This window comes from Leptodactylus fuscus, chromosome 5 (genome assembly GCF_031893055.1).
Source record: "Leptodactylus fuscus isolate aLepFus1 chromosome 5, aLepFus1.hap2, whole genome shotgun sequence".
NCBI classification, from domain to species: Eukaryota; Metazoa; Chordata; class Amphibia; order Anura; family Leptodactylidae; genus Leptodactylus; species Leptodactylus fuscus.
Genome location: NC_134269.1, coordinates 94,601,830 through 94,616,015, shown reverse-complemented (window position 1 = coordinate 94,616,015; position 14,186 = coordinate 94,601,830). Strand labels below are relative to the sequence as shown.

The 14,186-nt window shown below is 41.4% G+C and overlaps 1 protein-coding gene across 1 annotated transcript in view; it reads right to left on the bottom strand.

The window, feature by feature from the left end:
- The window catches only part of USP3 (ubiquitin specific peptidase 3), a 26,696-nt gene extending 12,510 nt beyond the window's left edge, over positions 1 to 14,186 (bottom strand). The window contains exons 1-10 of the mRNA XM_075273837.1: positions 14,037 to 14,186; positions 12,200 to 12,260; positions 9,255 to 9,392; positions 7,809 to 7,892; positions 6,240 to 6,321; positions 5,195 to 5,277; positions 4,588 to 4,701; positions 2,854 to 2,967; positions 895 to 1,041; positions 690 to 796 (exon numbers count right to left, since the gene is read on the bottom strand). Of these exons, the coding sequence (XP_075129938.1) occupies positions 690 to 796; positions 895 to 1,041; positions 2,854 to 2,967; positions 4,588 to 4,701; positions 5,195 to 5,277; positions 6,240 to 6,321; positions 7,809 to 7,892; positions 9,255 to 9,392; positions 12,200 to 12,260; positions 14,037 to 14,127 (1,021 nt within the window). The 5' untranslated portion in view covers positions 14,128 to 14,186. The remainder of the gene's footprint in view (positions 1 to 689; positions 797 to 894; positions 1,042 to 2,853; positions 2,968 to 4,587; positions 4,702 to 5,194; positions 5,278 to 6,239; positions 6,322 to 7,808; positions 7,893 to 9,254; positions 9,393 to 12,199; positions 12,261 to 14,036) is intronic.

Genomic DNA, 14,186 nt, shown 5'->3' with positions numbered 1-14,186 from the left:
CAAATAATTCAAAGCAAAATTTGTGAAGTTTGTCAACCCATTAAGCATATCACGGTAATTAAAACAATATGGAGGTGAATTATTTTATTTTTGTTTAAATACATAATGAATTATACACATTATTAACACCTTTACAAAAAGGTTAAAGGAGAAAATTTATCTCACAGTTTGTTATGCAATTTCTCCGAGCACAAAAATACCCCACATGTGGGTGTAAACTGATGTTTCGGCACATGGCAGAACATGAAAGGGAAGGATCGACACTTGGCATTTGATTAAATGAATTTTTGTACACATATAACTTTCTGATCACTTTATAGCATTTTTGCAAGGCAAAATGGCCAAAAAACATTATTTTCCAGCCGTGTTTTTTTTTACTCCCATTTATCACATGATCACTGAGGCTACTCAGCAACCAAAGGAGAGGGACCTGGGACATCACAGTCAGCGAGGACTTCCAGCAAAAGAGGGCTGAGCAACAGGATCAGACCGCGGTGAGAAAACACCAGAGTACTGGGGGACAGGCAAGTAGTTTTAAAGAAAAATAAATAAACCCTTCCGGCATAATTAAAAAAATATAATATATATGAATAATAATAAATTATTAACAACAACATATATTTTATATATTTTTTATTATGCTTTCTGAATTGCATCCATAGTCACTTGTCTGGAGTAAAGAAACATACCTAGAAATGGGTCAAATTTCCTAGATTCTGTTCCACAAATTAAGCAATTGACTTCATTCTGCAGAACACCCCCAAACACAGATGTTACCACTGTGTTTGCGCCATTGCTGCAATATAAAAAAAAATAAAATAAAATTCTAAAGGAATGCCACAACAGATCAGTTATGATCAAGCTTCTAGTAAAGAAAGCATGGAAGACACTTACATACAACACTTGCTGCTTGAGGATCGGTTGGAGGTTTCCTGTGACATGAGAGGCTGACTTGAGCCATCAGAGTCCCCCTGAAGTTCTAGGTGCAAATGGTCCAGCAAATAACGCATGAACTCATGAGCATCTTGCTGCTGGTAACCCCTGAATAAAAACCAAACAGGTTGGCAACTACTAAAAAGTAAATACATTTTTTTTATATTTTATACATGTTCATATTCAATTAATACTTCATCAGGCTATTTGACTATATAGGAAATATGGGAAAGGAATAGCCCTATAAACTCTCCTTGAAGAGAAAGAGTTGGCACGCATGGTCTGTTAAGACTCTACACACGGTCGCCTTCATATGACCACTACACTGTATATGGAGTCATCTGCTTTCAGCTCTGTACAGCTGATCAATAAGAGCGTGTCAGGTCCACATGATCAGAAATTTATGACCTATCCTAATAAATAATGTTGCTATATGAAAAAACATGCCATAAAAACAGTTAGACAACATCTACTGAACACTGAAAAAAATTAATGCTTTAAAACCACTCATATGTATACAGTGACTAGATGCATTCAGATGTTCACAGTAGATAAAGTTCTGGCTGTCTGCTTCCACGGCAAGGGGAAGCTCTAAATTACAGAGGAGCAGCACAACAGGGATCAAAGAAACAATGCCCCTAGAACTTATTTTATAGGGAATGAAACTATTTACTAAAACAGATACGTCAAGAGTGGTGACCAGACCTCTTGAAATTTAATATAAAGACATCCCAATAGCGATCGCAGGGCACGCTAGGTGATTTGAGTGAAGGACAATCCATTTCTTAAGTTATGCTCCTGTTTTGTAGTTTTGGAAGAAACCTAGACCTGACTTCATAGTTACTGAGAAGAAACCAATGTCAAGTCTTCAAATTTGCTGTTGTACTTATTGCTTTATCACTTATCTCTCTATATTATAAAAATGAATTTCTGTCTGTCTGTCTGTTCTTTATACACGACCAAACGACTGGACCAATCTTAACCAAATTTGGCACACAGATACTTCAGGTGTCCGGGAAGGTTTAAGACAAGGCCTCAACTCGCTCGGACATACCGTTCCGGAGATGCAGCTTTCCCAAAACCCTGACCCCCCATTAGCCAATACAAACCTGCAAGTCTTTCAATCACATTTGAACTGCCATACACACAGTCACTCCACATGTATAATCCAACACGGATATCAAAACTGAGATACACGCATCAGAGGATTAGATACACAGGTCAGCAACCAGTATCACACGCCAGAGGATTAGATACACGCGTCTGCACACAGTACCACACTCCGTAGGATTAGATACAAGTCAGCACACAGAAGTATCACACGCCAGAGGATTAAATATGTGGCCTGCTAACAGTACCACACGCCGGAGGATTAGATACGCACCTCAGCACACAGTGGAGGACTAGATACACGCCTCTGCATAGAGTATTACACAGAGTTTTACTCCAGGTTTCCATAGTAACCCAGCCATTTTTCTTCACTGTTTTAGGTCAACTTTAAAGGGGCAGGGCGCTGTGGATGACACTGTTACACAAGGTCACAGTCACACAGCTTTACTCCAGGTGTCCATAACAACCGATCGCAGGTTTTTCACTGATATCCAAACTGAGATACACATGATGCTTATGGACACAAACCCAAACGACATACAAAATACACCAGTGCAAAACTGGACGATTCTTATGGGGCCACTACACAAACAAAAAATTAAATATACCTGTGCGAAGCCGGGTCCTCCTGCTAGTATATTATATAAATATATGCTAAAATTGTGCTTAAGTAAGTAGAGTCGACCAGATGCATTTGCATTTATATACTTCTGTGGTATGTATTATCTTATTTCATGCATTTGCACAATGCCCCATTTTTATAAAGGCAATGATATCCCTTCACATTATTGTTAACTAAAACATAATTACCTGAAGCTTGGCATGATTTTCCATACAACGTAAAATAAAGATTCTGGACTGAATGCAGTTTGGTTACCCTGCCACAGTGCACACAGAGTTTTTCTAAATTCTTCAACCAATGACCTAAAGACAAAGCATCCAATGTAACAAAACACTTGCATTTGGATTTTCCTTTTTTAAATTGAAATAACATGAAATTTAAAAGACCAAGAGCTCATAAGATAAAAGTATTTTTTTCAGAGAGTGTCCCGAAGAACATACAACAAAAATATAACATGAAGCAGCATGTACACTTTCTACTGTATTATACGAGGACTTGGCTCCCTTCACTTAAAAGCATAACTAAACTTTCGGACAACTTTTGATTTTCCGGTAGTATTTGTGTCATTAATACATTCTGTAATATACTTTATTAACACATCTTTTGTTAAATCCTGCATTTTTTCCACTCTTCCCCTTATTTCTGTATTGAGAGCTGCTCCTGCCTCTCACTGAATGTTACTGTGTACAGGGATATCGGGCTGCGTAAGGGGGCGTTCACACTACCGTAAGTGTCCGACAGGTAGTGTCCGCTCCTAGTGTCCATTCAAAATCTGGCACGGACATTAGGAGCGGACACTAGCTGTGTCCGTGACACCTGTCATTCATTTAAATGGCGATCGGGTGCGTTCTTTTGCACTCCGTGCCTGTCCTTCACTGTCTGCATGTAAAGATGTCCGACTTTTCAAGCGGACAGAAAAACCCGACATGTAGGTTTTTTCTGTCCGCTTGAAAAGTCAGACATCTTTACATGCGGACAGTGAAGGAAGGGCACGGAGTGCAAAAGAACGCGCCCGATCGCCATTTAAATGAATGACAGGTGTCACGGACACAGCTAGTGTCTGCTCCTAATGTCCGTGCCAGATTTTGAACGGACACTAGGAGCGGACACTACCTGTCGGACACTGACGGTAGTGTAAACGCTCCCTAACATAAAAAAAATGAGGGGAGGGTAACTACAAACAGTGATCTCTCTATTATAAAACGGAACTAGCTTTTTGTAAATGTGTTACAAAAATCCCAATCCAGACTGTTTCCAACCAGAGATATCGCTGGAAATAATTTCGATAGCACAAGCAAGTTTTATAACGTCAGAGATATAACTGTCTGAAGTGACCTTCACCTACCCTCATTTTCTCTGCATGTTACACATCCCCATACACAGGTCACAGAGACCTAATCAGGAGTTCCCCAGAACACAGTAGCAAGACCCATCACTTTTTCAAGAGGGTAGACGCAGAAAAAAAAAAAAAAGTAGTTCTGCAGTTTATAGACACATTGCAAAGCAGTGAATAAATCAAAGCCAAATTATAGCCCTAAACAAGATTTAGTAAATGTTCTACCCACCCTTATTCATAGCTTCTTTAATGCCGAAATGACATTGGGGGTTTCAACAAAGTTAAAATAGTCTGTGACAGCAAATTTGGGAACCATGATTGTAAAGAATATGACCAGGACTTTCAGCACAGGGTGAACTGAATCAAATCTTCTAAAATAGTCTATGGGGTAGGACTCCATTACACAGTATCTGTTCTAGCAAGCCAAATCCACATCTTACAGTATTGTATGTTGTATGAAGGGGCCCTGACTGAATGTAGAGGTAAAGAAGACTCTTTACACTACATTTTGGGGGTAACATGATGGAGAGAGGTTCCCTTTGACTAGTCTGTATCCAAGGTAACTAAAAAGATAGCTAGAACTTACACATTAACGTCCCCTTGACTCCTTGTGTGGTAAGTCCGTCGGCCGGCTGTTTTCCCATTCCGAAGTTCTACTGCAGGCAGCTCTTTGAAATAGCAGCTAAACTGTTGAATGTTACTGCACAAACATAAAACATTGCATGTATATTCATATATGCACAGGCCAAGAGACAAGAGATTGTGATTCATGTATCCATCAGGGCATATGGGCTTCTTAAAAGGAGGTGGTCCGCCTACATGGAGATCAGTTTTTTCAGAACAAACAAAAATTGCCTATTGCTGTAGAGCAGGCCTACACAATCCATTTATTAACTGGACAGTCATTTATAAGACTAGTGACCATGTATTGGCAACTATAGCTTCCCTTGGCAATAACAGCTTAAATCTGGGGGTTCCCTTGCACAGGCAACACCAAGTCGATGGCCCAAATGCAAAATAAAAAGGGATGGTCATGATTAGACAAATTATATATCTTAACTTCGTGCACAGTACTGGAAGCCCAAATAAACTGACCAATCCAGGCCTAAGGAGTACCTCAGCCAATGTTTGTAGGGCATAGCCATTATTTGCAGACCCTCATGAAAAGCCTTACATATAAAAAGTATCTTTACCTGAGTGACTGAAGTATAGCATTCATAAAACAAGTATTCCCCAAATTTCGTAAACCAGTGGCACAAATTGCAGAGGTATTTCCCTTGTAAAGAAAGGAAAATCATTAAGTGTTTTGTATGGGAATCTTTACGTACAGACAAGACATTCACACATACAGTATGAATCTTAGCACAGTAATCTCAAGTACTAGAAACCATGCAGTTAAATAGAACCTCTCAGCTCTCCAAATACGTCTATTTATGTAAAAACCTTTATTCTCCTTGAAATGAAGCATTTTTTTTTTTGTTACAATCTCGTATTGTTTTGTTCCTGTTATTTCTACTAGAAATGTATGATAAATTGACAAGGCTGTTATCTCGGGTGTATCCCTACAATCAGTGCTGAGAGAGCCACTCTAACAAAGGGAATGATCAAATCCAGTGGACAATTTATTCATGAATGTGCAGAAGGAATAACAGAGAAGCTTAACAGTACAGAGTACTGTCAAACACTTTACAAGTTGTGGTTACCACTGACTGTGACATCTAAGGCATTAAACAGCCAGGATCAACGTTCTCTAAGGACCCAGCAGTTGCAGGGCTGCATAACTGCATGACAAATGTATATCTCAAGGAGCATTCAACTGTGACATATACAGAATTTCTGCCCAGAAAGCACTTAAACAGACCTTTCACCACCTCGAAGAACAGCAACTGTTTACATCAGTCAATAAATGCGATTCCACTTATTCCAGTGCAGTTTTCTCTCCAGCCCCCACCATTCCTGAGCAATCACTTTTTGTTAGTTTCAGCACCCAATATGCTAACTAGTCGTGCATAGGCTGTCCCAGGCCATTTACGCCAGTCCAGGCCGCTCACTTGAGAGCCTAATTAGCATATCAGGTGCTGACACTAACAAACACTGATTTTTCAGGAATGCTGGGAGCTAGATAAAAATATTTCAATTGCGCTAGAATCAGTAAAGCTGCAACTATTGAAGGATGTAAAGAGTTGATATAGGTAGTGACAAGCCCTCAAAAGTAGGCAAAATATTCTAAATACTTACATTGATTTTCAGTATCTTCTTATTCAGTGAAGGGTTTTCCAAGAGCTTTCTCTTTCTGTGCCTTTCTACTGTAAAAGCAGAGCTGTAAAAAAAACTTAATTAATGACAAGTCCAATAATACAAGCCTAGGGACCACTGAGAACATTACTACTTGCCTGGTGACCAGTGAGGAGCATTATTAGGTACTTGGGGGCCACTGGAGAGTACTATTAAGTGCCTGGTGGCCACTAGGGAGAACGTACTTTCTGTTGAGCCATTGGGGAGCATGATACTATGAGGGGCAACTAAGGGATCTTGGTTATGGCGAAAGATGAATTTTTGAATGCACTAGGTGGAAAAGTATAGAATGTTGCAGCTTTGATAATGCATTCACATGGTAGGGTTGTAATAAATGCCAGTACAATGCTCTAAGCTATAAGATTTCATTTCAAAAAATGACCTTGGGAAAAAATAAAAATTAAAAAAAAAACCCCGAAAACAAAACCAAACTCAAAGCTATAGTTCTTTTTGTCTAGGTAAAAAATTATTTGGTAGGGTGCCCCAAGGAATTTTTTTTTCCCCCAGAGTTGTCCCAAGTCTGAAAAGTTTGGGAAACACTGCTGTAGAATGTTGTACAATTTCCTTTTCTGACTGCAAATTTGAAAGGTGGAATCAAAGAAAAGCACAACTGTGTATTTATATGCAGAAAATCTGTTGTGAAGTTTTTAAGACTGAGACCTGTACCTGTACCTGTATCTCAGAATGAAGTGGTTTCTGATGCTAAGTAGCTTTTACACATACCATTCAGAGAGAAGGACAGATTCTGTTTTAGCCACAGAAATTTCTTCAGCAAACCCAAAGTCTTGTGAACAGCTAAATATTTCATTTTAATCTTAAAGGGATTGTTCAGGATAAATCAATATTTTAAAGGACAAGTCCCCCATGCTCCCTCCTCCACCTTTATAATGTACATGTTTTAACAATACTGCTTTGCTGTACTACAATGTATATATAGGTCATGTGACCTACCTATATATTAATTTTTTTTTTGCCTTTCCACTGATGTTTTGGGGTCTCGGGCTAACGGATATCTGCACCCCAGAACATCACTAGAAAGAAGCCCCCCAGCCCCATTATACTTACCTGTTCCTCCTGTGGATATCCAGATCATCGCTGGAAGGCAACCTCTTAATTGCGTGTGCTGGCCACCAATGCATGCGCAATACAGTGGGCTGCTGGCACACGTCACAAAGAGCACTTGCCAGCCACCGATGAAGTCCGGGTCCGGAGCTCCCAGGAAAAAAAAAAAGAAGTGTAATGGGGCCGAGGAGGGAAAAAGGGGGGGTCAAAGTGAAGAGGTCGGTGACACACGTCACAAAGCGCATTCCCTGCTGCCCACACCTTTGTAGGGGTGAGAAATCCTGCCGGCATGTAGCGTCGTACAGTTTGGACTTCGCACAGCGCGGGGGTCACTGTGGAGCATATTAATTTTACTGTGCGGGAGCCAGTATAGAAAACCCCTTTAAGTTACTCTTTATATGATATCCTGTAAAATCATCAGAGACAAGGACAGTATCCTTTTATACTCACTTTTCCAGGTTTTGCAAGTGTTCTCGGACTTTCTGCACCAAACATAACTTTGTATCATTAACCACAAAGTCATCACAACGGTAACTGAAACAAAAAACAAAAGACTTATGGAAATGAATCGCCAACTATTTTTTATTTTTATTGCTAACCAGAACCAAGAACCATTTTTCACATTGGCAACATGAATATACCATGCCAGCGACATCTATTGTAATGGCTTCATTGAATGGTTGGGGTGAGAATATCCCTGGAAATCACTCAAATTGTATTTTATGCATAAAGGATGTGCACATACCCTGCTTTTACAGGAAATGAACTATAAGACCGTGTGCCGGGCCTCCCGGTTTGACAGTATTCCAGTCCAAAGGGGTGTCTATTGCTGTACACAAGTCTTTACTGTAAGCAGTTGTTGACACTACGATAGATCCAGATGGACAACAGGTCTTCTTGAAATTGTGTGCACATTCTCGTGTCTAGACCATTGGTAATGTGTACTTGCTGAATGTCAATCAGGGCAGATCGTGCATCACAAAACTGAACAAGTGTCGGTCACAGCGTATAGGGATGACATGGATAAGTCTTTCAGTGCAGAAGAGACTGGAGAACCTATTCTTTTGCTCATATTGACTAAGGCCTTTGATAGAGTGTCCCTCTCCTAGACAATATCTGAAGGCTCATGTTGTGGGCCTACCCAAGCCAAAGAAGACCAACACGGTGTATATCAAATTGCTCTCTAAACTTGTTGCAACTTGGCTGGGCAAGATCTTCTCATCAGTAATCCACAGAGACCTATTGGTATTTTTGCCTAGTACAGAGGTGAGCGATAATACCCAGCGTACTGTTTTACTAATGTCCCATACGCAGAAGACGACTCTTCTGATGTGCCGCCTCTGTTGGTGCAGAGAAGGAATTTGACATGGATAGCTGGAAGTTCATGCTAGCATCCAAACTCCTAATCAGTTTTAGGCTCCTCTTTCATTAGCAGAATGATTGTGATGTATTCCCAGCAAAGAGCTAGAGTCAGGGCAAATGGTTAGCTTTCTACTTCTTTTGAGACCCACAATGGCACCCCGCAGGGCTGGCCCTTGTTGCCACTGATCTACATCTTGGTTATGGAACACAAGACATATTGCAGACCATAGGTTGTGTAGGTGGTCATACAGGCTGTATATCTGTACAAAAGGCTGCAGAAGGCAGACAATAGCATTCTGGACACAAAGAGCACATCCATTATGGGGAGGAACAGGAGACCTAAGAAATGTCTGCAGCTAAGAGAAGGTTGCAACCTACAGATCACAAAGTATGAAAACAACTGATTGATTCCTTTAACCCAATCTAGCCACAGATTTACATAAACATTACTGCTTCCATGTCAAAGTCATCCATAGCATTTAAATGTCAATACATAAGGATAAATGCATTTATGGTAATAATACTGAGCCTTACCAATATGTACTGTAGCTGCTGCAGTCCATACATACTGTGTGCTGGGTTTTTTCTTTCTCTAACTTTTCATGTTGCTTGTGGTTGGGAAGTGGTGTTTGCGCTTCCTCGTAATGCTTCTTTGCATGACCATTCACATATCTGTATATCAAATGAAAACAAACAGTAAGAACTTTTTACATCTTTACAGTACACAGGCTTATCTCGGTGTTGAAGCACACCTAAATATTCATCCACTTATCAATAACATCCATGTTGAACTTCTGCACTGGATGGTCAGTATATATATATATATTATATACACACGTGTAGTATTTTCTGAAATATTACCTGTACAGCATGACATAACATAAAGTGGGATAACAGCAAGGTAAACAACTGACTCAAGAACTGGTGTGTAAGGGCTCGTTCACATGGGGCAAGAGGAAGTGGATTCTGACGCCGAATCCAACTCAGAATCCGCCCCCTCACAATAGAGGTCTATGTAGACCATTACCTTCCTTTTTTCCGTGAGCAGTATGTTCCGGCTCACAGAAAAAAGAAACGAGCTGTCCTTTTCTTCAGGCGGATTCCGCAGCTGAGTCAGCCCCGGTGTCCTCCTTGCAACAGCACCCTCCAGACTAGGCCCATTCATATGAGCCTACTCCGGAGGGGGAAGCAGTGACGGTTGGAAACCGCGACAGTTGTGGCGGGCGCATTTTAGTCCAATTCTGATGCAGATTCCTGCATCAGAATCAGGACCAAAATATGCGGTCCCGTGCCCCGTGTGAACGAGGCCTTACAAAAGGGCGTTTGGGTTTCAGGAAACAGGGCCAACTTTTCTCTTCTTCTAACTTGTTGGCTACAGGGTTTATGGTCAGATTGGGCTGCACTTGAATGGGGGAATGAGTGTTAGGGGAAATGACATTTAGAGAAAAGACGGCTTCACCATTATTATATCCTGGCACTCCTTACTGTAAGAAAGTGAAACTATGGAATTGTTTGCTGTGTTCTGATATTTGATTTACTGCAGAAATTTCTGAAAGTAACAAGCTTAATATGGCCAAAAGTTAACTGTACTAAGTTTCTGGAAATAAGACACTGATCGAGAGATGACACCTTCTAAAGGCATATTCAGTTTGCTAAATATGGATTGAATGTAGCCCATATTTCACAGACCAAGCACTCAGGGGCCAGACTCCAAGCATCATCATCTATGATGTTAGGAGTCCCTGATTTCACTTAGCGCTATGGTCACTGGCTTAACTGGCAAAGACGCCCCCCAGCAAACCTTTTACTTGGGGGCCCCCCACAGTGTAACACCCCATTTACACACACTATAATGCCCCATAGCGGCCACTTCACACACAGTATTATGCCCTATAGCAGCCCCTGCAGACGCAGTATTACGCCCCACAGTGGACCACCCATGAACAATTATTATACTCTGGGCTCTGAAAATGATCTGAGACCCAGAAGCGGATACAAACAAAAAAAAAAAAAAAAAAAAAAAAAAAAAAACACTGATACTTACTTCTCCTGGGCATGGGTGCATTCCCCACTGCTTTTGGCCCTCTTTAATGTAGGTACAGACGTCACATGAGTCAGGCCGGCATTGCTACGCATAATGACACCAGCCTGGCCCACATGATGTCTGGGACGTCACAAAGAGGCTGGAAGACTGACAGAGCGCAGGAAAACTAAGTAACAGTGTTTTTCATGTTCCCTCACCTTCCCTGGCTCTCCGATCATTATACTCCGGGAACTGAAAATATCAAAGAGTATAATGATAGCAGTGTTTGTTGGGGTTCACGGCCTCACTTACCGATCCCTGCTCCTGCTCACAGTCACCTCCGCTTCTTTAGGAAGATCGGTAAGTATATAGGGCCCATTACCTGTTGGCCCCCTAATGTCCTGGGCCCTGTGGCAGCTGCTACCCAGTTATTCACACCACTGTCTCCTGTCCTGAAAACATGATTACTGTACAGGAAAGTAGTCCCACGAGGAGGCAAGGACTCCTGGCATCACAGACCACCATGAAGTTTACAGTCTGGGTCCCAGCTCAATACTCGGTCAAGGAAAGGAGGCCAAATTTGGAGTCAGTAAGGAATTTATTCCCCAATGCCTTGTATACATGGTGCTTTTTTTTTTTTAAATGGCAGTAATGTCTTGCACATTTATCATGCATTTCAGCAGTATACTACTGATCATTAATTTGTAACCTTCTGATATACTGGCATAGTAATAAAGTGCTACTCAACTGAAATGCATAGTATAATCATGCTGCTTATTACTCTAATTATACTTCTTAACAAAGCACTGTGTAAATCTAGCCTAACATGGGGCAACTGGCATCCAAGGCTCTCTATCCTACTGTGCCAGGTGGTCACTGTTAGGCCTGATTCAAATCTGCGTTCGGCATGCTGTTCAGGGTGTCCGCTTGGGGACCCCTTCAAATGGAATACCGAACACAGATGTGAACCAGGCCTAAGTATTATACTTGTTTTGTATATTTTGTATACTGTATATAAACTCTCACATGTAAAGCACCATGGAATTAATGGTGCTATATAAACAATAATATAATAATAAAAAATAATAGTAATAACTGGCATCCACATCTCTACTTTCTTCTGCATATACACAATATGATTAGATATTAGACTTAATAGACCTGTGTCGCTTTCACCCTTCTCAGCTATACTGCTCTGATGCAACTGTGTGTCCTTAATGAGGTGCAAACACACCATCAGCATCAATCTGGTCTCTGTCAGCGAGTGTCCCTAAATTAGAAAGTGCAAGTATACCAGAAAGTATGGAGTTAGGAAGGGGAGGGATTGTGCAGTCAGGCATCCCCAAATAATGTGTCAAATGTCTGCTTGATGGGGGTTACACTTCTCGGTCCCCAGTTATAGGGAGAGAAAAAAAATCACTGTGGAATCAAAAGATGGGTCACTTTCTTTACTTACCGTCCACAGTGGACACTGGAGCAAGTCAGACAGACCCATGGGCTTTTATTAGAGCGACAAACTAAGACAGAGACAAAAAATACATAGTAAGAAAAAGGGTAAGTTCTCCTGTAACTGACAAGGAATAGTTAAATCTGACTTCAACCGTGCACCTTATTACTGCCTGCCAACGGATGTCAGAAGGCTTCTAAGAAGTCTGAAAATGTTAGACCCTGCTGCATAGTAGCTGTTACTTAACAGACAGAAGAAGTGTAAAGTTTCATGTTGTGTTAACAAGAGGAGAACACTAAACCCAAAAGGCATTTTGCAATATATATGGTTATCCAAAAAAATAAATACATTTAGTATTTCTATTGTAAGTCCCCTGCAGTACTGGGACTTGTTTTCCCACCACACCAGAAGAGAGTTAAAGGCATGTTATGCCACCTTGGCAGAGTACTGTGCAGCTGTTTGTCCTTGTGCATTTAGACTGCTGATATGAGTCATGTACAGTATGTTGATGTAAGTGGGTGGTACAGAAAACCAGAAAGGTATAGGATATTCTACATGAAGTAACTGGAGACTTGGAAAAATACCTATTTCTCTAATGCCAATTTCTCTCTCATGAGGGAGAGGCGTGCCCACATTTTGCACATTATGTACAACCTGAAATTATTGCACATAAACATCTCATGGAAAGAGGGAGTACCAGATCAATGGTGAATGAAATGGTTGAAAAGCATCGAACAATCTGCTTCTTATCCGCTTAGAATATTCCTTCATGACATTTTTATGCTGCTTCTTTTAACATGACAAGCAGAAAAGTAACAAATGTGTTATACTTTGTGATATAAGATACAATATAATCCCAAGAAGAACTCCACAAGTAGGAGAAGGTAAAGCGCACAAAGGGAAGGTACCACAGAGCATTGTGCAAGCTTTGCTACAAGCAGCCTCGCCCAAGGAAATCAGGATTCAGGAACCACAAGCACTGCAGTGTACGACTTCTAACAATAAGAAAGTATTCACGTCCTCTCTGTAGCCAGACCCCCACCTAGGGATTTCCTTGTACTAGCCAGAGGAGATAAAGAACCAGTTGAAAAGAACGCCCAGGAAAGGGGTCTGCACTGTCTACAAAGAAGGAGGTATTACCCCATGAAAGACTAGCTAGCAGCACACTACGTAAGCACAGAAATAGTGGCCCATGTGCCTGTAGTCTGGGGAGAGTGAGAAGACTGAGCGCGGATGGAAAAATGACTTGACAGATACAAGGAGGTTATCGTATAGTACTCATGTCCTCAATCTATAGGAAACCAGCCACTACTGATAGAAGAATATATAGAGGGTCACCAACATGGATCTCATATCGCTCCATACAATATCACCACCTGATGTAGGGCCAAACAAAAACCTTATGTCCCTAATATGGACCCACACAAGAACGCCACCTGATGTAGGCTAGATACACCTAAGGGGGGTCCATACACAATACCAGCACCTCATGTCACAATGTGTCATTCATTGTCACATAGTCCCTCTATACAGAATGCTCTACTCCCTGCCTGCCATAGGGCTCGTACATAGGTACAGCCCATGTTATTGACAATATACACGTGTACAGATACTGTATATCACTGCTATGGACATAGTACAGCTAGTCTCCCCCTTCCAGGCACTGTAACTATACCAGTGGACACTGTATTCTCTGAACAGCCAAGTATTTTCCCGGCTCTGCTTTATCTACACAATAACAAATGCACACTAGGCCGTGCCCGGAGCCGGGGACTTTCCTGAGCTGTACAGCCAGGCGGCGCTGCGTCTCCAGCAGGTGGAGCCCGGGGAGGAGTAAGAAACTCACCACTGCAGCACCACGAGGAAGGGCTGCCGCTAGGGAAAGCAGCAGAGTCCGGGGCAATGCAGACGCTTGCAGTAAGGTGCGGGCACTCCATGGCGGTGCGGAGGGACACAAGAGGTTAAGACACAGCACAGTTAACCGGGACTTTTTCCA